Source organism: Eremothecium gossypii, chromosome IV (genome assembly GCF_000091025.4).
Source record: "Eremothecium gossypii ATCC 10895 chromosome IV, complete sequence".
NCBI lineage: Eukaryota > Fungi > Ascomycota > Saccharomycetes > Saccharomycetales > Saccharomycetaceae > Eremothecium > Eremothecium gossypii.
The window spans coordinates 1,275,491-1,296,934 of NC_005785.6; the positions used below are offsets into that span (position 1 = coordinate 1,275,491).

At 49.9% G+C, this 21,444-nt stretch overlaps 10 protein-coding genes and 1 pseudogene across 11 annotated transcripts; 6 read left to right on the top strand and 5 right to left on the bottom strand.

Annotated features, from left to right (window-relative positions):
- Nucleotides 1–54: 54 nt before the first annotated feature.
- On the bottom strand, nt 55–951 carry PHO86 (Pho86p; the record flags this gene model as incomplete). Its single annotated transcript, NM_209774.2, has 1 exon — nt 55–951. The coding sequence occupies one exon, from the start codon at nt 949–951 to the stop codon at nt 55–57; it is 897 nt and encodes a 298-aa protein (NP_984421.2).
- Nucleotides 952–1,253: 302 nt separating this feature from the next.
- On the bottom strand, nt 1,254–2,060 carry AGOS_ADR326C (uncharacterized protein; the record flags this gene model as incomplete). The annotated part of the gene is made up of 2 exons (NM_209775.2): nt 1,254–1,870; nt 2,024–2,060. 2 exons carry the CDS (start codon nt 2,058–2,060, stop codon nt 1,254–1,256), a joined length of 654 nt encoding a protein of 217 aa, NP_984422.2.
- A 1,019-nt stretch (nt 2,061–3,079) lies between these two features.
- On the top strand, nt 3,080–4,186 carry PGU1 (endo-polygalacturonase; the record flags this gene model as incomplete). Its single annotated transcript, NM_209776.1, has 1 exon — nt 3,080–4,186. The coding sequence occupies one exon, from the start codon at nt 3,080–3,082 to the stop codon at nt 4,184–4,186; it is 1,107 nt and encodes a 368-aa protein (NP_984423.1).
- Nucleotides 4,187–4,783: 597 nt separating this feature from the next.
- Nucleotides 4,784–5,344, top strand: PAM17 (Pam17p; the record flags this gene model as incomplete). The annotated part of the gene is made up of 1 exon (NM_209777.1): nt 4,784–5,344. One exon carries the CDS (start codon nt 4,784–4,786, stop codon nt 5,342–5,344), a length of 561 nt encoding a protein of 186 aa, NP_984424.1.
- A 122-nt stretch (nt 5,345–5,466) lies between these two features.
- AGOS_t0086 lies at nt 5,467–5,702 on the bottom strand (annotated as a pseudogene). The gene is made up of 2 exons: nt 5,666–5,702; nt 5,467–5,515 (listed from the first exon to the last, which is right to left on the bottom strand). The product of its transcript is annotated as a tRNA-Leu (tRNA).
- A 47-nt stretch (nt 5,703–5,749) lies between these two features.
- On the top strand, nt 5,750–8,488 carry CRT10 (Crt10p; the record flags this gene model as incomplete). The annotated part of the gene is made up of 1 exon (NM_209778.2): nt 5,750–8,488. The coding sequence occupies one exon, from the start codon at nt 5,750–5,752 to the stop codon at nt 8,486–8,488; it is 2,739 nt and encodes a 912-aa protein (NP_984425.2).
- A 395-nt stretch (nt 8,489–8,883) lies between these two features.
- On the top strand, nt 8,884–10,365 carry AGOS_ADR330W (allantoate permease family MFS transporter; the record flags this gene model as incomplete). The annotated part of the gene is made up of 1 exon (NM_209779.2): nt 8,884–10,365. One exon carries the CDS (start codon nt 8,884–8,886, stop codon nt 10,363–10,365), a length of 1,482 nt encoding a protein of 493 aa, NP_984426.1.
- A 93-nt stretch (nt 10,366–10,458) lies between these two features.
- On the bottom strand, nt 10,459–15,144 carry KOG1 (ubiquitin-binding TORC1 subunit KOG1; the record flags this gene model as incomplete). The annotated part of the gene is made up of 1 exon (NM_209780.2): nt 10,459–15,144. The coding sequence occupies one exon, from the start codon at nt 15,142–15,144 to the stop codon at nt 10,459–10,461; it is 4,686 nt and encodes a 1,561-aa protein (NP_984427.2).
- Nucleotides 15,145–15,458: 314 nt separating this feature from the next.
- On the top strand, nt 15,459–16,349 carry IKI1 (Elongator subunit IKI1; the record flags this gene model as incomplete). The annotated part of the gene is made up of 1 exon (NM_209781.1): nt 15,459–16,349. One exon carries the CDS (start codon nt 15,459–15,461, stop codon nt 16,347–16,349), a length of 891 nt encoding a protein of 296 aa, NP_984428.1.
- Nucleotides 16,350–16,412: 63 nt separating this feature from the next.
- On the bottom strand, nt 16,413–18,359 carry GPI16 (GPI-anchor transamidase subunit GPI16; the record flags this gene model as incomplete). Its single annotated transcript, NM_209782.2, has 1 exon — nt 16,413–18,359. The coding sequence occupies one exon, from the start codon at nt 18,357–18,359 to the stop codon at nt 16,413–16,415; it is 1,947 nt and encodes a 648-aa protein (NP_984429.2).
- Nucleotides 18,360–18,566: 207 nt separating this feature from the next.
- HSH155 (U2 snRNP complex subunit HSH155) lies at nt 18,567–21,437 on the top strand (the record flags this gene model as incomplete). The annotated part of the gene is made up of 1 exon (NM_209783.2): nt 18,567–21,437. The coding sequence occupies one exon, from the start codon at nt 18,567–18,569 to the stop codon at nt 21,435–21,437; it is 2,871 nt and encodes a 956-aa protein (NP_984430.2).
- Between the last annotated feature and the right edge of the window lie 7 nt (nt 21,438–21,444).

Below are 21,444 nucleotides of genomic sequence, written 5' to 3' on the forward strand. Positions count from 1 at the left end.
CATAGTTTGCGGTATAACGCGTCAGTATGCGATGGTAACAACCTATATACACTCTCATTTTTCCTCTGCGGATTCAAAGTGGAATTGCACACCCCATAATTCTCTGCGTACTCCAAAGATACTACTGAGTATCCTGTCCTCGGGCAACTTAAAGCTCTCGAGATGGCTGAATCCCTTCTTCTTGAGGAGGCTCTTCATGTATTTATCAAACGAATAGACATCCACGAGAAGCTTCATCGACTGGCCGGTTGAATACTTGCCCGACTGTTTCTGTATCTTCTTGGTCCTGACTAGTGCCCAGTCCAAAAGGTCTTCTAGTATTCCACTTTTCAAATAAACGAAACGGCAGCCGATGGTAGAAACTCCCACGACGAGCGTGTCCTTGGTAGATAGCCCCTTGTTCTCCTTGACCGAAACCAGCGCGATGGGGGTTTCCCGGTAGACCACGACGTGCGTGTTGTTAACTTCCTCACTCTTCGCAACCTCGGAGTCGCCCTCGGCAAGGTTTGACAGGTTCACCTTAAAGATATTAGCACCCTTTGACTCCAAAATCGCGTCTGTCTTGCTCTTAAACAACGCCGCATTCATCTTGGCGAGTGTAGTAATGGTCAGCGACGACACGACACACAGCACAATAATAGCGCTGATGAGCTCTTTCTTGTTCAGCACGGCGAATGCCGTCAGCTGCTCGATCACCGACTGTGACGGACCGGCAGGTAGCACACAGCTGTTTCCCATATAGACTGCAACAGCCAACATTATTACCGACAACGTGATCGGATGGCGCGCTACGTGCTTGTTCGCGAGCGACTCCTTCTGCTTCAGAAAGTCGATCGGAAGGTTTAAAGCGGCTGTAGCGAGCTCTGGAGTCAGTGCCGATCCGTAGATGGTGGGTGGCGCATCGTTGTCAATGGGGTTTGTAAGCTTAGGATCTAGCTGTGGAACAACCATCTTAACGTGCAATATTCAGCTTGGAGCCTCGAGAAATGGATCGGCGTGCTCTCAACGGTCGTTGCAATCAGTGCAGATTACATCGAGTAGGTGAAGCAGCCTGTTTTAACTTTTTTCAACCCAAAATTAAAGTGCCCGCACGTGGAACACGTGGTCACGTGACAAACCGGGCGTCGAAGAAGATGGCACGATAACATACCATCATGGAATAGTCCATAGCATTGCCATTAGCCGCCCGCTACCTACTGCACTGCCGGAGCGGAGGTAGTTGGCGGCGATGCGGGCGGCCAGCGCGCGGTAGCCTAAGAGTCAAGAATGGTGGCGATGCTCGTCAGACTCACAGACGTGTGAATGCTGTTTGCATGGCGGTTCGAGCCCCGGCCCTGCGGCGGCTGCGGCGTCTGCGACGTGCCGATGCTGAGTACGCTGGGCGCGGCGACCGTGTGGCGGCCGCGGTCCACAATGCTGGCGGGGGGGATACCGATCGTGCTGGAGTTCGTGTCGAAGGTCTTGTTCGAGAACACGGTCGCGCGGGTCGACTGCACCGAGTGCACGTCCGAAAACGTGCTGGACTTGAGCGATGACGAGCACATCGACACCAACGGTACCGTGCTCGCGTTGTCGTTCGCACCCTCGAACTCGACCCGCGGCGCCGGTGCGCACGCGCCTCCGCGCAGCTTACAGCGCGCCGGCGCCGTCTGCACGCTCCGCACCGACCGCGCCGACGAGCTGCTGCTGCTGTGCGACCCCCTCGGCGTGCTCACCACCGACTCCGAGCTTTCCGCAGCCCTTTCCTTGCTCTCCGGCTCCGTCCGCCGCGCCATGCTCCGCCCCGGCCGCGCCCCCGCCAGGCCTGCCTTGTGATCCTTATTCGGCTGGATGATCCTTTTGACCCATACAGATAACTTGTTTCTGCGCTCTGTCTCTTCTGTTAATATCCACACCTCTCAATTTGCGCAGCGCCTGCCCTGCGCCGTCCCGAATCACGCGCCCAGAGTTGGTTAGTCATAACCAGCGACCCAAACCGCCCCGGGAATGAAAGGGACCAAGCATACCCTCTCCAGCCACATACCTTGAAAAGTATTGCTCTGATTGTTGGAACTGGACATCACCACTCTCTCCAAAATTTTCTTTGTGGTGATTAGTAGCTAAAGAATCACTTATATACTTGTCAGTTTTGAGGCTATTCAAGCCTACTTTCCATTGACAAAGTCACATCTCGTTACAACTTCACAGTTGGGTAGCTACTCGAGCAGCAGGCGATGGGTTCAGACAGTAAGCTGCAGCATTCGAGGTTGGATAGCCACGCTTTGCCGGCCTGGCAGCCAGATTGGTGACACACCTTCACAGTCTACTGATGGGGGTTAAAGTAGTAAGAGATCATGGGATAGCGCCGTCTTGCGCATGAATGGAGGACCGGCCGCCATTGCTGCAGCAGGAAGAAGACTGCAGCAGGAAGAAGACTGCGGTGGGTGACGACGGGGCGCACACGGTGCGGGGAGAGTGTCTCGGGCCCGTTGTGGGTGCATACCACATACCTGGACGGCGATATGTTGGACGGGCTACATGACACGGAGAAGCATACTGGCGGCGAAGGCGGATAACAACATGCGACTAGTGTGGCCGTGCAGCGCAATGGCTCGGCGTGTATGGCGCAGATATGCGCCGACGGCTGACGAAGACGTGCGACAAGTAGCTGGCCTTCCAGTGCTCGAATGTTGCAACATCGAGCCTGCACCTCTGTGCTATGCGAAGCCCTGCTTGCGGTGTGCCTGTGGCAACTCTAAGTTCACCATTTCTTCGACATACCCAAGGAGGAATTTCCAGCGCCGGGCTGCGACGGCGGCGTCCTGTGCCTTTTTGCCTGGCGGTATTCTACGGGGCGCACGTCAATCGGCTCGGATGGCGATCTGGGGTATGCTTCGACGGATTGACAGGACTTATTCACCTTCTCGAATCTGCATCTACTGGCACGGATCCATGGTAATTCCGAGTATGTGCCTTGTAGACGTCAACTGATGTGCGCAGTGACACGTAACGGTTCTGTAACATACCTCCGCTCCAAGCGGCGGCCATTGGCGTGATGGGCTGCGCGATGAACTATAAAAGGTTCGCCCGCTGATAGTTCATGTCTTGTCTTTTTCCACTGAAAGCCAGCGACATTCAAATGCTCTTCTCTACACTCGTTTCAACAGCAGCTCTCATCGGCGGTGCCACTGCCGCCACGGTCAATGGCGCGTGTGTCTTAACCGGCAAGGACTTGAACAAGGTCGCCGAGGTCAAGAAATGCACCAACATTGTGATCAAGGACTTTACTGTCCCAGCGGGCAAGGCTCTGGACTTGTACGGTCTGCGCGACGGCACCACTGTCACCTTCGCTGGAAAGGTGACCATGGACTACGCCAAGTGGGCTGGTCCAGTCTTTTTGCTAGGTGGTAAGGATATCCATGTTACTGGTGCCCCAGGCCACGTCCTGGAGGGTGAAGGTCAGAAGTGGTGGAACGGCGCTGGCGACCCAAAGAACGAAAAGCCAAAGTTCATGAGATTCAAGATGACCGGTAAGTCGGTCGTTGAGAAATTGAACGTCCACAACACTCCAAAGATGGCCTTCTCCGTCAACAACTGTCACGGCTTGACTATCAGAAACAACGTCTTCGACAACCGTGCGGGTGACGGCAAGGCCAAGAACACCGACGCCTTTGACGTCGGCTCCTCCACCAACATTTTGATTCATGACAACAAGATCTGGAACCAGGATGACTGTCTGGCAGTTAACTCGGGCGACCAGATTCGCTTCCTACACAACTTCTGCTCCGGTGGCCACGGTATTTCCATCGGGTCTGTTGGCCACAAGAAGGGCGACTCAGTCACCAACTTCCTCGCACAGGACAACCAGGTCGTCGAGTCGGACAACGGTCTAAGAATCAAGACTTTCGTGGGCGCCATTGGCAAGGTCGACAACATCAAGTTCATCAACAACAAGGTCAAGAACATCCGCAAGTTCGCTATCGTCATCCAGGGCGACTACAAGGACGGCACCACCACCGGCACCCCAACCGGCGGCTGCCCAATCACCAACCTAGAGGTCAGAGGCAACACCGGTAACACCGTCGGCAAGGGCAGCAAGCTCAAGATTCTCGTCAAGAATGCGTCTAAGTGGACCTTCGCCGACAACAACATTTTGGGCAAGACCTTCCCAGGCTGCTCTGGCGCACCTAACGGCATCAAGTGCTAAGCGCCTTTTTTTTTTTTGGCTGCGCCTCGAAACTATTACTATGAACATTGGCGTCCACCGCCACTACAAAAGCATCGGGTCTATCCCATTATAACATTAAAATCTCAGTTGATATTATATTTTACATTCGAATGTCCTTAGGGCTTTTTTATATTATATAAACTTTAGATTAAAAAAACGAGGTACAAGCAGATCAACGAAGCTTTTCGGCCAGCCAGTTCGCGGGAACCAGAAAAAATTCCGCATCAGGTAAGCCGACGATGCCTATAACGAATGCGTCCCTATGTTTCATGTTCTGTGGAACGTCTCGAGGCACCGGCGGGCCATGCTCGACCGAAGACGTGTCTGATTACAAACATGTATATCACGAATAACGCACAGATGAAGCCGGTAATGCAATAGAAACAAATGGGACACGGAGGAGGTTTCGGTACCTGCCGCACAGAGAAAAAACAACATGCTACTACTGCAGAGAGAAGGAAGGCGTAGGAAACACCCTGGAAACAAAATAGGACGATCACGTGCGCACAGAAAAAACGTTGTCGTTGAATACAACCAGCAGACTTCCCGTTTCCGCGGATCCCTGCAAGAACGACAATGCTAGCCAGAGGTATCCTGAGACCTGCACTAGCGCGGGCCGAGTTGGGCCGCGCGTTTTCATGCTCGGCGCAGTGGCAGCAGGCGGCGGGCTCAACGTCCGGGCGCGAGCTGTCGTGGCCGGATTTCTTCGCCCTGCGCAAGACAGAGCGGCGCATCAACACCGGCAGCTCCGTGCTGACGGCGTTCCTCACGGCAAACTGCGCGTGGGCTTACATCTCGACGGTACAGATCGACGTGACGCAGATGCTGTTCGGCTTCGACCCGATGGTGGTGCTGGTGGGCGCGCTGTTTGCATCCAGCGGGCTGGGCTACCTGTGCGGGCCGCTCATGGGCAGCGCCTTCTTCCGCGTGAAGCACCGCGGGCAGCTGGAGGGCTACAACCACAAGAACCGCGTGTTCCTGGAGCACATCAAAAAGAACCGTGTAGATGCGTCGTCGCAGAGCTTCAGCAATCCGCTTCCAGATTACTACGGCGAGAAGATCGGTTCGCTGCAGGAGTACCGCCAGTGGCTGCGCGACTGCCAGTCCCACCGCCGGAAGGCAAAGGAGTTTTTGTAGATCTATGTAGCAAGCAGAAGAAGCCTTTGTTCAGATCAATCCATGTCCCCCACTCGACCCGGGCCGCTGCCCTCTCGTCGTTGGCTGCTGTCACGTGACACCGAACTGACGGCAAAAAATAATGGATGTGGCGAGATTCGAACTCGCGCCTGATAACTAATCAGACCTGCATGGTCGAGAACCCCGGACTAGAAGGGACCAAATCCGCTTCTCGTCCGGAGTGATATTATCACTCAGAGGCTTCACGCTGGCGAATGCTGGGCGGTTCTTGGCCCGCCACCCAATTTGGTGCACTCCAGTCGTGAATGCGGCCCTAAGCTCCCTGACGCAGGCGCCTTAACCACTCGGCCACACACCCTTGATTGGATTGTGATATACAGTCTTTAGATTTCCATAATATCGCGCATGCGGTTTTTGAGCCCCCACCAAAAAGGATTGAGGTCTATGGAGGAAGACAGCGAGCAGGATAAAGTGGCCTTCCGGCTATATCTAGCTTCCCTAGGTTACATAGCTGAGGATGGTGGCGAGCTGCGCATGGACCATGAACGAAGGCTCAGACTGAAGTTGAAAGGACAACTAAGTAATGGGGCTCAGAGAAAGCTAATGTGGAAACGGTCGACATCGGGCCCGCTAAGGCTCGAAAGTCTCCACGTTGCAGAGAAATTGAACTTCTCAAACTCCTTCAACTCGAGCGAAGTGATTGCGCGAGACAGGGAGTTCATTGAGTCGATCTACGAGAAGGGCTCCGCCGCAGAGCCGATATGGGGGACGAATGGAGACTGCATTAGTCCTGCGCATACCCTGCTTCCACAGTGGGAGCGCCTGAATATAAAGGAGGAGGGCATAACCGAGGACATCTTTGACTTCCGCCACGGCTGTGCGTTTGATAACAACCTCATGTGCACTAGTGAAAACAGCGTGCTATTTATTGCACTCGGCTACGAATTTAGGGTGTTCGATCTTACGAAAGTCGATCTCTCCGCAGACACTAAGCACCAGAGTAGAGCATTCAATCTTCTGGATTCGTACCTGCTTTACAGCGCAATACCTCTGCCTGATACCGGATTTCTGAGCCAAGTCCCCATGGACTATCGTATTCACTTTATCAAGGCATGCTCCTTTTATGGCGATGAGTATGTCGCGATGTGCTGCGAAAGCGGCTACATAATGATGTTCCTTGTTCGCGACTTTAAAGCCTATGATGCTTCAGACGATATTGATCACTTTGGAAGGCCAACTATGCAGCCTCGCTATATCTTAGAAGCCGCAGGCTCGTGCTGGGCTTTTGACATATACGATGATCATCCGGATATAAAGATAATTGCGGCAGGGCATAATGCCGGTAGCGCACCGACTGGCATTACCCTTTTTGCACATTACAAGGACTGTACAAGATTTGCCATTGAAGAGATCACGACTGAACACAATGTGCCATGCGTAAATTTTATCAAGAACACCTCTCCAGGGTTTGATATTACCCTAGCATACACTTGTATCTATGGCAGCGTCGGTACTATACGCATTCAACCGTTTCTGTATATGGAACGGGATGGAGCTACGGACAAAATTAAAATTCCCTGGGAGTATTGGGACGAGCAATACTTTACCAGCTGGTGTTGGACTATAACACCCGTGTCCCGCAAAGATTTCCACAGAACAACGGCCTACGAGTATTTAACCAACACCTATGATCAAGAGCAAAAGAAGAAGGATTTAGAACTAATATACCAGGGTAGTTTGATACTAGACAGCTTTCCTAGTATACCAAGCCATTCTCCTATAATGGGAATTGCGGCAAATATGGCCCAGCTCTTTGTACCAGTGAGCCGCCTTGATCTTTTTAATGGATACCAGTGCATGGATGGGATTATGGAGTTTCATTTCGCTTGCGCTCAGTTACTCAACGGAGATGGCGACATTATTCCATACCGTAAGGCGCGAATCAAATCCAATTGTATGACTTACAATGATGAGGACAGTTGCATGTACTTTGTCCCTCGTTCAGATTTACCACTGGGGGATGAGAAACTAGACAAAGGCGTTCAGGAGTCAGATCTAAGACGCAATATGGATTTTGTAACCACTTCTAGAACGATTCAAAAAGAATATGTTGACGCCTTGTTAAGACTTAAAGTAAAGGAGCCTTCGTCGCGTTCCCAGCAGGAACCATTTTACCTCTCATTTGATGAACAACCTATGTTGGAAAAGAAACCCAATAGCGTCCACCTTATACGTCACCTTCACGGACCAGAAGAATCGTTAAATAATAATCTGGCAGGTAGCAGCTTGTACCGAAACCCCGCTATTCAAAGATTACATCCCAGGGAAGTTACAAGATATTGGATGTCAAATGATTCTTTCTGGGGACAAAAAATAGAGATAGAACCTTCTCCAAGAATAGAACCTTTGACACTACAAGCTTCAACGCCGAGACCATCGACTCATGGAGAAGATTCGGGAAGTAATGAAGGCGCATTCCCGCTTGCAGGGGAAAGAAACCGAACTTTGTGCGATGATATCGTTGATGCGTCTCTTACTAACCACATCAAAAAATTGTACAGGTTATTCTCAAGCCTGCAAAAGGAATCTAGACACAAAGCAGAAGGCCCAGAGTTTGACAGCGTTGTATCCCAGGATTATATGTTTGTGATAACAACCAATACCTCTGTTTATCTCGTTCGATCTGACCCGCTAATAGTCAATGCACTTACAATGGATGAACTATTTCCTACAAAAGATGTCACTACATGTCAACCGGCGATAGAACACTTGAATCGCATATCAATTGTATGCTATATCCGCGAACTTTCGTGTATTGTTGTGGCGTCCCAAATAGGCCTACTTTCTGTACTGAGATTGACTGAATATAATGGAATCTATTCTTTCCGACAAGAGTATGTTATTGGCTGGGAACATATACCGCCTGAAAAACGCGATACAATATGTATGTCGCAGTATACCACAGGACCTCAGGATGATAGCGCGGTACCTTGCGGTCACTGCAATACTGTTTTCCCATCTTTTCTTATTCAAGGACTGGACTATGTATACGTACCAGATGATCCTGGCAATGGCATATTGGAACATGCCTTATTATACGTAGCCTATCGAAACAACCTAGCGAGGTACAGTATATATCGTTGAACCTATATTCGTATGATATTATGTTTTCCACAACTGTGTAGTGATCAGTGTCATAAATCGACGCCCGTAAAAGGCATACATGCTGAATTGCGTGGTTAGAGCCGTGCTACCTTTTGGCATACGAGAATTGCTGCTTCTCTGGTCGTATAAAACACATAGTAGATAGCGTAGTATGCCAGACTAATAAGTCGAAAATCCAACAGATATATACAGAAATTATATTTGAATGTCAGGTCTAAAACCTGACAGATTCTGAGGTTAAAAAAAAAATAAAAAAGCAAAGTTTGTAGGCGACTGACGAATATATCTACCAAAGCTGTATAAAACAGTGATTCCAATAGGGACACAGGTTCACAGGAAGTCCGGGCTTCATATAAAGGCCCAAGGGATTGTATATGGGTATGATGGAAGTTGATAGGAGCAACACTGGTCCCCTTAGAAAGGCAAATAATGAAGAGTTTGAGATAGAGATAGGTAGCGATGAAGATGTCGCTGAGCCGGGCTTAGATCATCCCATGGAAAGACGTATAGTGCGGAAGATGGATCTTTGTTTACTTCCGCTAATGTGCATTCTCTATTTCCTATCCAACCTGGATAAATCCAATATCGGTAATGCAGCGATTGCTGGAATGACTGAAGACCTCAAATTGGTTGGAAACCAGTATGGTAACTGTGTTACTGTATTCTTTGCAACGTATATTACATTCGATCCAATAGGTGCTAACTTAATGAACATTGTTGGTGCACCCGTGATGATGACGGGATGCATTATTGGTTTCGGGCTAATTTCATTATGCACTGCTTGGGTGAAAAATTATTGGCAACTGCTTTTGATTCGTATCTTGCTCGGCGCATTCGAAGGTAACATATACCCCGCAATAAACATGTATTTATCGGTTTGCTATAGACGGGAACAATATGCTATCAGGTTTGCATGGGTATTCTTCGCCGCTTGTGTATCATCATCGTTCGGTGGTCTGATTTCGTACGGATGCGCGCATATTAAGGGTTCGTTGAACGCTTGGCAGTACATCTATATTGTTGAGGGCGCCCTAACACTTGCTGTTGTGCCTTTTTATTGGTTTGGGTTAAGCAAAAATTTACAGGACTCATGGTTTTTCAACAAAGAAGAGAGAGAGTATATCATCAGGCGATATGAAACAATGTATACCTATAATCCGAATGAACGTTTTGAGTGGAGGCAGCTGTGGCTGGCTGTGAGGGATGTCAAAACATGGATTTCAGCTATTTCACTGTTCTGCATTGATTTAACGACTTTCGGCTTAACGATTTTTATGCCTATTATTATATCTGGAATGGGATTCACTCACATAAGGGCCCAACTAATGACTGTACCAGTTTATTTCTTTACAGCAATTACGTTTTTTATCTGCGCATATCTGTCCGATAAGCTTCGTTTACGTTCTCCGTTTATTGTTGGCGCATGCGTCACATGCGCCATTGGACTCGCAATTGTTCTTGGTTCCCATTCAAATGCCGTCAAGTTCTTTGGCATCTTTGTTTTAGCTTTGGGAATTTATGTTAATGCATCAACAAACTGTCTATGGCTGAGTGGCAACGTGAGCAACTACTACAAGAGAGCTACTGCACTGGGAATCAATCTGTTCAGCGGCTCTTCTTCAGGCTTGGTGGCCGGTCAAATATTTACTGAGGCGGAAAAACCGGGCTACAAAACTGGTTTAACTCTTTGTATGAGTCTACAGATAGCTGCCATATTCCTGACACTATTACAGTTGTTCTGCTACTATCGTCTGAATAAGAAGAAGAAAGCTATGCTCGCCCAAAGTGATAAAGAAGAGCTCAAATTCGATCGCAGTCTAGGCGATGAAAACCCCCATTTCTTATATATGTACTGAACTTCTATATAACCGATGATACCATCCTTCTTAATTGGTCAAATCATCACAAAAGTAATCCAAATAAGCAGTAAATATAGGTCCATTCTACTTTTAATAAATGGAATAGTCGTTCCTTGCGTCACGGCATTGATATATGTTAATATTCGTATCGTGTGAATTGGCAGCCGCTAACATCATCCTATGAGGATGGAATGCCATTGAGGAAATGAATGAAGTAGAAGAACGAGAAACACTGATGCCTGTAGCCAAAGAACCTGCCACACTGCTGACATGTGATGATCCGTTGTTTTTAAATGTGCACAGTGAATCACCAGATGTAGTCCATATATTGATATGCTTAGTTCCTGTCGCAATTACTGGAGCATGTTCATGAACATGTATAGATGTCATTGTCGTTGGCTTAGGCGGGCTAGAGTTGTAACCGTTCCCCCCATTCTGTCCAGAATCTGTAAATGTTAGCACCGGCTTATCTTGTCTGATATCCCACAATTCAACTACACCGTTGTTAGTTCCGCTCACAAGCTCCCTGTATCCACCACGTTGTAGATGCACATTGGTTATCCATGATATAGGTCGGCCTCCAGATGGCTTCCATAGGCGAACCATGGAATCCCTTGGGTCGACGCGTCTATCGTAAACCCGAATTGAACCATCAGAGAAGCCGCTTACAAATATATTGCCTGATAACTGGTCCGAAGTTAATGATGTTATGAGCGATGAAGACTTAGCCGGGACATCAACTTCAACAGATTCTGTCAAAGCATCCCAAACCCTAATTATTTTAACATCTCCTGTAGCAAGCAGAGATCCTCTACTCTGCTGCCATTCAGTTAGCAAACCAGTAGACTTCGGCGTCAGCAAAAGATCAGTTAACCCTCGCCACGATGAAATGAGTTCAATATTTTCCAGGCAGTTGAAATCCTTATAAATTTTTACAATACCATCCGATGAGCCAGTTAATAATAGCGGAACGTCATCCTCATTTAAAAATTTCATATCAGTTATCTTCGTCCCGAACGGATTTCCATTCGAAAACCTGGCCAAATGTTTATTTTCTTCCCAGTCATAGACAGCGACGTTATCTCTATCATCTGAAGAAACAAGATAGCTTTCGAACTGCATCAAACGTAGAATTTTTGGCTGAGTCTTATTATCAACACTCGCAACCTTTCTCGACCAATCACCATATAAGGACAGCTGTTTTTGGGCTTGAGTTTCCTGAATTATTTGTTCGTTTCTGTTTCTTCTCCATAAACGAGCGGTATACTCAACACTACCGGGTTCGTCTGCTTCTTTTTTCTTCATCTGTGGCTCCTGGAAGTATTCCCGGCAGTATTCTAAGAACATGCTTTTTAGCGGCATCACAAGCGGCCCAGTTCTCTTCTTATAATTAGGTGTTGGAGGTATAGGTGCTACTCCATAAGGAACGCTTAATAACGAAAGATGATGTTTCTTGTTAGCATTTGTTATTGAGGCAGCAGGCTGCTCTTCTGTTGTCAACCTCAAACTCTTTAAAAGACCACTTAGCGAATAACTGCGCTGACTGGATGGCGGCGTCTTTTTAGCGCTTGGTGTCGGTCTGCTTTTATCATAGGCGCCTAGACTAATTGGCCTTTTTGGAGTAGGCAGCTTTGTAGCGGCCATTCCCACCATGGCCAACCCACTAGGATGAGAATTGGCAGTTCTTTTTATCAGGTACTTCTCCATTTCGGTCACAATTTCTCCTAAATCAGGATGATCCTTCAGCTTGATCAGGATATAATCAATGACATCTCCTGCCAGAATACTGTTCTCAGTGAAAGGATCAGCCGCAAGGATCAAGAGAGCCTTCCATACAGTGTTGAAAATGGATCCATGACCAACCATTGTTCTGCGCTTGAGGTCGTTGGCTTCGTTGCTGTCAAACTCTAATGTTATTATTTCTTCTGTTAATTCGTTGAAGGCAATCACAATAAAAAAGGTGATGTACCTTTCAACTACCTGAGAGATAAAGATAATCAATTCTTTGCGGACCATTGGTGATCCATCATTGACATGCACCAATGCAGCAGATATCATTTTTATCTCTTCTCTCTTGAGCTGCTTAATATCAACATGCTGCAGCTGCACCATAGAAGATTGTACTTGTTGCAGTTGCTGCTGCACCTGGAACTGCTGCTGCTGGATATGGAGCTGTTGCTGTTGCTGCTGCGCTTGTTGGCTTGTAGTTTGGAATTGCTGCAATCGTGATTGTAGCTGAGGAATCTGTTGTTGACATTCCTGATGCAACTTTAAAATCAAATCGGCGTCGTCATAATCGGAGCAAAAGTACTTCATGGATAATAATGCTGCACAGCGGATTTCAGGAATAGGATCCTTTAAGGATCGTATTATCCGAGCAAGAAACATTTCTTGTAAACAGATGCTTTTGTGAAGAGGATTATTCAGGTAAAGCTGACCAATCAAAATAATGCACCATTGGCGTAATAGTGGAACCTCTGAATTGTCAACATAATAACACAACTTCTGGACCAATTCCTGACTGAAGCAGTACTTTTGACCTAGGGGAAAATCATTAACGAAGGAAGACAACACGAAAGTGGCCATGGCCTTTTGCTCATCAGTAGTGTTGCTAGTTAGTACCGCTGTAGTATTACCAGGGTTTACCTGTGAAGAAGCACGTTGCACATTTATATTAACAGGTGCAGTGAGCGTTAATGGGCTTCCTGTATTTGACGCTGGACGTTGTGTTCCCCATTCTGGAACTAACATCTTAACAAAATAAAGGTAGCCCTTTTCCTTTACTAGTTCTGTCTGTGTATTCTTATAATCAATTGACATAATTCTGGCCCAGATAAAAACCAGAATTGGCTTTAGCTCCTGTGCAGGACTTTGGAGTAGTTTCAGGACATAGGGAAATATTCCAATGGATAACGATAAGTAGACTGCCCAAGGTCCCAAATCGAGGAATCGAGAGAGCAGCACTAAAGTCCGCACACGATGTACTTGCGACAGCAATACCTGAAGGACTATAGGTAGCTGCTCAGGAGGATGTCTTGTATTCGCGCCGTATTTTAGCCAGAGTTCAAATGCAGTGAGATGTTGTTCGAAGAATTTAGTAAACTGCTGCTGTTGACCCTGTGCAAGTGCAGAAGAAGAAGAACTTTGTATTGATGGATTGCTTGAAGATGCTTTGTTATTATTCATATTCGCCAATGACATAGTGCTGAGGTTCCCCATTGGATTGCGCGAATTTAATGACTCAGGCATACCATTAATGCTAGTTTCAGATCTGACAGGACCCTGCCTCTGCTGCAATAAAGCTTGCACTTCCAGTTTTCCAGATCCATTATCCATATTATGATGCATATCATCGACCAACTTTGTTAGAACTTCATCAATAGCCAAATCCCATGATTTCCACATTGGATGTTCCGCAATATTGTCGGGCAAAACAGGGTCTGAAACGGGGTTACAGTTATACCAGGGCATGATCCTCTTTGCCAATAGGAAACTTCTAAATAGGGCAGCGACCATTAGATCATGCCTGAACAATTTCTTAAACAAAGGCCGTGGTAGGGATGTCCACGCAATGGTATCTGTAATCGCCGTGAAAATCCAATTCAACTCTCCCAGCGGCGTTCGTCTCTCAGAAAGTTTCCCCGGTATCGAAATATTAGGCATGCGGTTAAGGTTATCCGAACCATAGCGAGAGTCATCATTCTGAAAGAGTATCGAGTATTTAGTGTCTTTTAGGGGTGATTGCATTAGAAAGATTTTAACAGAGATTTCTATCGGGTCTGTGAGGCAACAAGTAAAAAGATCAGCGGGTAATTCTGGGTTCATCGGCAATAGCTCCCCAGACCTGCAAGCAGCCAGCTGAACGCAGTCTATGTATGCCTGGGTGGAAGAAGGCGCCGTCATGTCGTGGTTCCCGTCCTGGTCGTCCTTTATTCGCTTCTGGACGAATTTCTGAAAGTTCGACACAATGTTACCCGCGCTGTTGCAATCCCACACGTAGATACATGGTGCCCCCAGCCACGTCTGGAGGTCATATAAGGAGACAGGTATGTACTGCGTGTATCCCCGATTGAATACCCAGATCTCGCCGGAAGGCGTGGGCTGTGGCACCCCATGCCCATTGTAATGAAATAGAATCCGCTCATCCTTGGACGCGCGCCGCAACGAGTTGCAGAATCGCTTCACATCCTCCACACACGGATCGAGACTCTGCTTGTACCTCGTCCGCAGCGACAGCGTCTCATACTGCGCCTGCAGGTTCTTGCCGATTTGCTCGATTGCTTTCTTCGAGTCCTGGAAGTTGTGCGGGTCCACCCACGACTCCAGCCGCGCACACGGATGCGTCTTGATCACGTCGGGCGGGTCAACACCCAAATTCAGACATAGCAGCAACGCTGCAGACACCGTCTTTTGCCGCTCCTTCACGATCTTCCAGTCGAGGATCGGCTGATAGTAGTTGTGCGCGTCTTGCTGCTTCTCCTCCTCTGACATCGGGTTCCCATTGCTGCGGTGACGCTTGTCGTCAAAGTAGAAGATAAACCCGTTCGCCAGCGACTCCAGCAGCTGCTCACTGGAGTACTGCTCGTCAAACCCGTGCCTGGTCTCAGTGTTCAAACAATTTAGTGGCTGCGGACCATATACAACCGGCATTTTCCCTGTAGAAATCGTTTCTTGGCCTATACTGCCTCCGCGACCTCGCACACAACCAGCACAGCTTACTGCACCTTGGTACCTGTTTGACTTCGACTGTGGTTTGCAGTGTTCATTGTATAACATATGCCATTAGTGGATAACGCAGGGAGCACACACCCACACACCACAACACGTCTTCCCTCTACAGTATCTTGAGCTGACACGTTGTTTCAAGTGACGGTTGGTTATGACCGTTACTCGGTCGATCAGGAGGCTGCATGCGCTTCTGGAGGGTCTGCTTGTGTTATTCTTCATGTACAGCGAGTGACCGCATTTAAGGTCTCAAACGTATGTAACGATATGATCTGTCGAAACTTTTCACTCTGCGATGAGGTACTACGTTGGGGGCATCTGAGGCACCGCTGTGGGTTGTTGAGGACGCTATCGAGGACGCTAGGATGAGTTCAACACTGCACAACCCGTGTGTGCTTTTGAAGCGTATTTTTTCGCTCAGGGAGCAGTCCTCGCTGCTTCTGTGCGTCGACACTGTTGCGCAGAGCGCACACTACCTGATACGAGAGTTTGTGCATCAGCTGAAAGACACGCCACTGCAGCTGCTCTACCTTTCATACGAAACGGCGAATAGGCCATCGTATGCCACGCAATTCATAAACTGCAGCGCGCTTTCGGCAGAGGAGGTGGTTGCACAGGCGAAGCGAGCACTAGCGGGGTCTGGGGCGCCTGGCGAGAGCCAATGGCTGGTGGTGGTCGATTCGATGAACTACGTGCCAGTTGACGAGCTTGGGCGATTTGTGGGTGGGCTGGCGGGACCGGGGGTGACAGTAGTGGCCACCTATCACAGCTCGATGCCGCGCTTCACGGAGCCCGCGCTCCAGCACTATCCGGACGGCCTGGAGCTGTTGCGTTTTATGTCGGTGACCATCCTGGAGGTTGCCCCTCTTGTGCCAGAGGAGGACGCTGAGGAGTTGGAGGAGCAGCTTGCGCGCTTCGTGGTCCCAAGGCGGCTGAACGGCCCTGTATACGCGCTCACGCTGACGAACCGCCGGAAGTCCGGGCGATCGCTGAGTTACCGTTTCAGAATCGACTCCACCAACCACTCATACTCCCTGCTCGACGGCGCGGCGGACCGTGACACCGAGCAGCCCGCACACCTGGAAGGTCTGACGACGTTCAATCTGTCTACCACGCAGAAGCAGAAGCAGGCGAAAGAGAAGCTTGAACTACCTTTCCTGGAGGCCCAGTCTTTCAACACTGGCGGCGCCATAGTTTACGAGTTTGAGAAGGACGATGATTATGATGAGGAAGACCCATATGAAGATCCCTTTTAGGGCGTTGTTACATACACGGGTATATATATAAAGACTACCGCATAGGTGCCCTCCCTCGCGCACTCAGTCTTTCTTTAGTTTTTGCGAGCCAAGCTTGTCAAAGAGATTTTGCTTGATGCTGCGAGCTCTCGCCCTCAGCCCAGAGTGTTGCATGTGCTTGTCAGCCTCCTCTACGGTAGTGATCTTCTTTACGAGCATGTTAAACAGTGTGCCAAATATGAGACCCATGACGGTCGATGTCAGTATGATGACATTGTATGGCATGCTAAAGTCAGGGGTGGATAGCGATAGTAGCAGAGTAGCAGTTCTGAACTCGTATTTGAACGGCGAGAGAACGGTGACCACTGCTGACTCAATTTCAAAACCGTGGTTCGCATCGGGAGGATACTCAGCATACTGAAGCAGCGACTTGTCAAACTGATAGGTCAGAGCAAACGTCGTGTTTGCGGGAATGACCATCTGGTATTCCAAGTGTGTAGGCCTCTCTCGGTCCCGCGCTGGCAGGTAGTAGGTCGACTTGATGACATCGTTAATCGACAGGTTGTCGTCTGTTTCGATCTTGACTGTCGACAGGTACAGGCGCATGTACCATGGGAGAGATTCGAAATACACCAGACTAACGGGCTGGTCCGTGGGGTTTCTGAAAACCGTGCGGAGACCGCCCTTGTCTTGCGAGTACCCCGTCAAAGATCTCGTGACAAACACGGGCGAGCTGTCAACGGGGTACACCTTCGTTGTATCGTCGGTATCTAGGTAGATGTCGTGCCACTTCTTGCCCTTCACGTCAAAACAGTTAGTTGCGGTGGTAAAATATGCGTCGCCCGCCTTTATGAGCACCTTCCAGTTGTCGGAGACCTTAACGCAAGCCTTGGAAGGAGTGTCCGAGAGCTCAGTAGCATCCATAATATAGCGCCCAAACAACTTTGACAGCTCTATCTTGGCGCTCGTGCTATCCGAAAGCGGAAAGCAGGTCCAGCTGTCATGGTGCTTGGAGGTGTCACAGCGCAAGTTCGAACCATCCAATGGCTTTGGAATCGGCCGTTCCACACGCGCAAGCGTGCTGGGCACGTCCAAGGCCAGTTCTATAAACTCCTCCATTTCATAGTGACACAAACCCTCCTCAGAGCAGATCGTGGACACGTCGAGCGAGAGCGAGTGCCACCGCGAGCCAAAAACCTTGTGGCCCTCAAGCAGCGTGGACAAGCCCTGCCTGCCGCGGGTGGGGAGCAGCTTCAGAAACGGAGTCAGGTTCTCAGTGCACACCGGCTCATTGGCCAGCGAGCCGCGCAGGAGGTAGAGATGGTTGGTACCGTTCAGCAGCGGGATCCGCTCGTCCGTGCGCGGCTGGAAAGACGAGACCGGGAACGTCGTCTTGGTCGAGTCTATGAAGTTGATTGATGCACAGAAGAGGCCGCTCAGCGAGTGCGTCATCAGCAGCCAGTTCCGAAATGCCTCGTCCCGGCTACCCGCCTCCATCACCGCCCACAGCTCGACCCCAGAGCCCCCGGACTTCGCCCCCGCGTGCGGAAGCTGGCCCCAGTTCTCGTGGTCCCACAGCCCGTGCGTGAACCGCAGGTGCAGCTGCCGCGTCTGCGTGTTCTCCATCACCGGCGTGATCGACTTGGGGAACACGGTGTAGTGGTTATAGTCCGAACCGTCCTGCTGCTTCCCCACCTGGAACGAGTTGGATTGCATGTAGAACTGCAGCGATGCCAGCAGCGCGTTGCGAGGCAGCGGCCGCAGCCCCAGGTGCTCCATATACGGGTACTTGGCGGGCGCCGCTAGCGACACAAGCCCGCGCCGTTCGTCCGCAACCCCGCCCACAGCACCCTGCCCGTTCGCCGCAGCACCCACAACCGCGGTCTCTATGCTTATATCGCTCCCTGAATTTACATCTACCCCAGACATTGACGCATTTGTGCGCTCCCGCGAGCCTTCCATATTATTTAGGCCGTTTGATACCCCAATGAGCGAGCTGAGCGCCCATAACCCTATTATGCTAGCCTTCATGAGTTTGCTCAGGCCCTGCCTCAACCCGTAATGCTATCGTATGGCTATCTGGCACGACTGGTAGCCAACGTTACGATCTTGCAGTTGTTATAAATGGACACTACACCTTTAAAATAAAAAAAACTTCCGGGCATCACACTATTAGTCAAACCCTTAGCTCGAAGCAGGCAGTATCGGCAACTATAACTAAACGTGGAGGTGTATCTCATGGCTGGCATACAGTTTGTGAAGAGCCAGCAGGCTGACGAGAAACACTCGCTGCTGGAGCAGTATACGATGCCTCAGGAAGTGCACGATGCGCTGGAACGGGATTCTGAGGCCCAGCAGAGCGGGGAGCAGGCCAGCACAAGGGCGGAAAGGTACCAAGATCGGCGGTTTGAACGGGGACTAGACGGAAAGATCGCGAAACGGGCGCCGGAGACGGCGGCTGCGTTGCAGCAGGTGGCGAAGAGGCCGAAGAATGCGGACAAAGGCGAAGGCTACACGCTGCCGGGGATGGGCGCGGACGAGCAGCGGGAGCTGCAGAACGAGCTGGTGCAGGAGATACCGGGGGTCAAGGACCTGCAGTTCTTCAAGGCGTCGGACAAGCAGCACTTCGGTCAGCTGCTGGACGGGCGCGATGAGGAGGAGCTGAGCAAGGAGGAGCAGCTGCAGCGCCAGGTGCTGCGGCTGGTGCTGCGCGTGAAGAACGGGGTGCCGGCGACGCGCAAGGCGGCGCTGCGGACGCTGACGGACCGGGCGGCAGAGTATGGCGCGGAGCCGCTGTTCGCCAGCATCCTACCAATCGTTCTGGACCGAACGCTGAGCGACCAGGAGCGGCACCTGGTGATAAAGATGGTGGACCGCCTACTGCTGCGCCTCAACAGTCTGGCGCGTCCGTACACGCACAAGATCCTGATTGTGACGGCGCCGATGCTGGTGGACGAGGACGAGCTCGTACGAACGAGCGGGCGGGAGATCATCTCGAATCTGGCGCGCGCGGTGGGCCTCGGGACCATGGTGTCAACGATACGGCCGGACATTGACAGCGCGGACGAGTTTATCCGGAACATCACTGCACGGGCCGTGGCTGTCGTGGCGAAGTCGCTGGGGATCCCCCAGTTAGTGCCGTTCATCCGCGCGGTGTGCTATTCGAAGAAGTCCTGGCGCGCTCGCCATACGGGTATGAAGATTGTGCAACAGACTTCCATTTTGGTCGGGATCGGCATCCTGCCGTACCTGAACGATCTCGTCAGATGCGTCTACATGGGTCTGACAGACCAGCATCCGATGGTGCGAATTATGGCAGCGCAGTCGGTCGCATCCCTCGCACAAAGCAGCCATCCGTACGGAATAGAGGCGTTCAACGTTGCATTGGAGCCACTGTGGCGGGGCGTGAAAACCCACCGGGGCAAGGCACTTGCGGCGTTTTTGCGAGCACTTGGCTTCATCATACCCCTCATGGACCCTGAGTACGCAGGATACTACACTCAGGAAGTCATGCGGATTGTTCAGCGCGAGTTTGCGTCGCCAGACGATGAGATGAAGAGGACCGTTTTGCAAGTACTGCAAAAGTGCAGCGGCACGGAGGGCGTGACGCCGCAGTTCCTGCGGGAACATGTAGCGCCTCATTTCTTCAGTAATTTCTGGATTAGAAGGGTGGCTCTCGATCCACAGCTCAATAAACAAGTTATCTACACGACAGTGGTTCTATCTCTGAAGTTAGGATGCGCTTTTACGTTGGGCAACCTTTTAAATCCACTGAGAGATGAATCCGAGCCTTTCCGCACAATGGCTGCGCACGCGACGAATAGGGTGGTACAACTCCTGGGCAGCGCTGATATCGACGAAGAGCTTGAAAATAGGCTTGTCGATGCACTATTGATAGCCTTCCAGGAACAGACATCTGAGGACCGCATTATATTCAGGGCCTTCGGTACCTTGGCCACCTCATTGGACAAAAGAATGAAACAGTACTTGGGGCCAATAATTAGTACTGTCCTGACTAGACTGAGGAATAAGAACCAGGTCCTTCGTCAGCACGCCGCCGACCTGTGCACAGTTATGGTGCCTGTAATATACGCATGCGCAGAGATTCAGATGCTGCACAAATTGAACATCATTCTGTATGAGTCCCTTGGTGAGGTTTACCCTGATGTTCTTGGGTCTATTATTTCAGCTATGGATACAATTGTAGCGGTTACAATCCTGAAGGACTTGCAACCCCCAGTGAACCAAATCCTCCCCACTCTAACACCAATCTTGCGAAATAGACACAAAAAGGTTCAGGATAACACTATTAAGCTTGTTGGTCGTATTGCAAACCGTGGCCCTGAATACGTGCCTCCTAAGGAATGGATGCGGATTTGTTTTGAGCTGTTGGAGATGCTCAAAAGTCCTTCTAAATCCATTCGGATATCTGCGAACGCCACCTTCGGTTTTATCGCCAAAGCCATAGGACCACAGGATGTTTTGGTTGCCCTGTTGAATAATCTAAAGGTCCAGGAGCGCCAGCTCCGTGTTTGCACAGCTGTCGCAATTGGTATCGTTGCAGAGACTTGCCAGCCATTTACAGTGTTACCTGCCTTAATGAATGATTACAAAACACCGGAGACAAATGTGCAGAATGGTGTCCTGAAGGCGATGTCATTTATGTTTGAATATATAGGACGCATGTCCAAGGATTACCTTTACGTTATATCGCCACTTTTACAAGACGCGTTGATTGATAGAGATTTGGTACATCGACAGACCGCCTCGACGGTTGTTAGGCATTTGGCCTTGGGTTGCATGGGGCTCGGCTATGAAGACTTATTCATTCACCTATTAAATCTTATAATGCCCAACGTCTTCGAAACGTCCCCACACGCCATTGTCCGCATACTTGAGGGATTAGAAGCACTTAGATATGCTTTGGGCCCTTCCATATTTATGAACTATGTTTGGGCTGGCCTGTTTCATCCAGCTCGTAACGTGCGGAAGGTTTACTGGCGGTTGTACAATTCGGCATATATCGAACAACTTGATGCGCTAGTCCCCTGTTATCCCGTGTTTAAGGAAGAGAACTATTACATAGAAGAATTAGAGCAAGTTATATAAACTATCA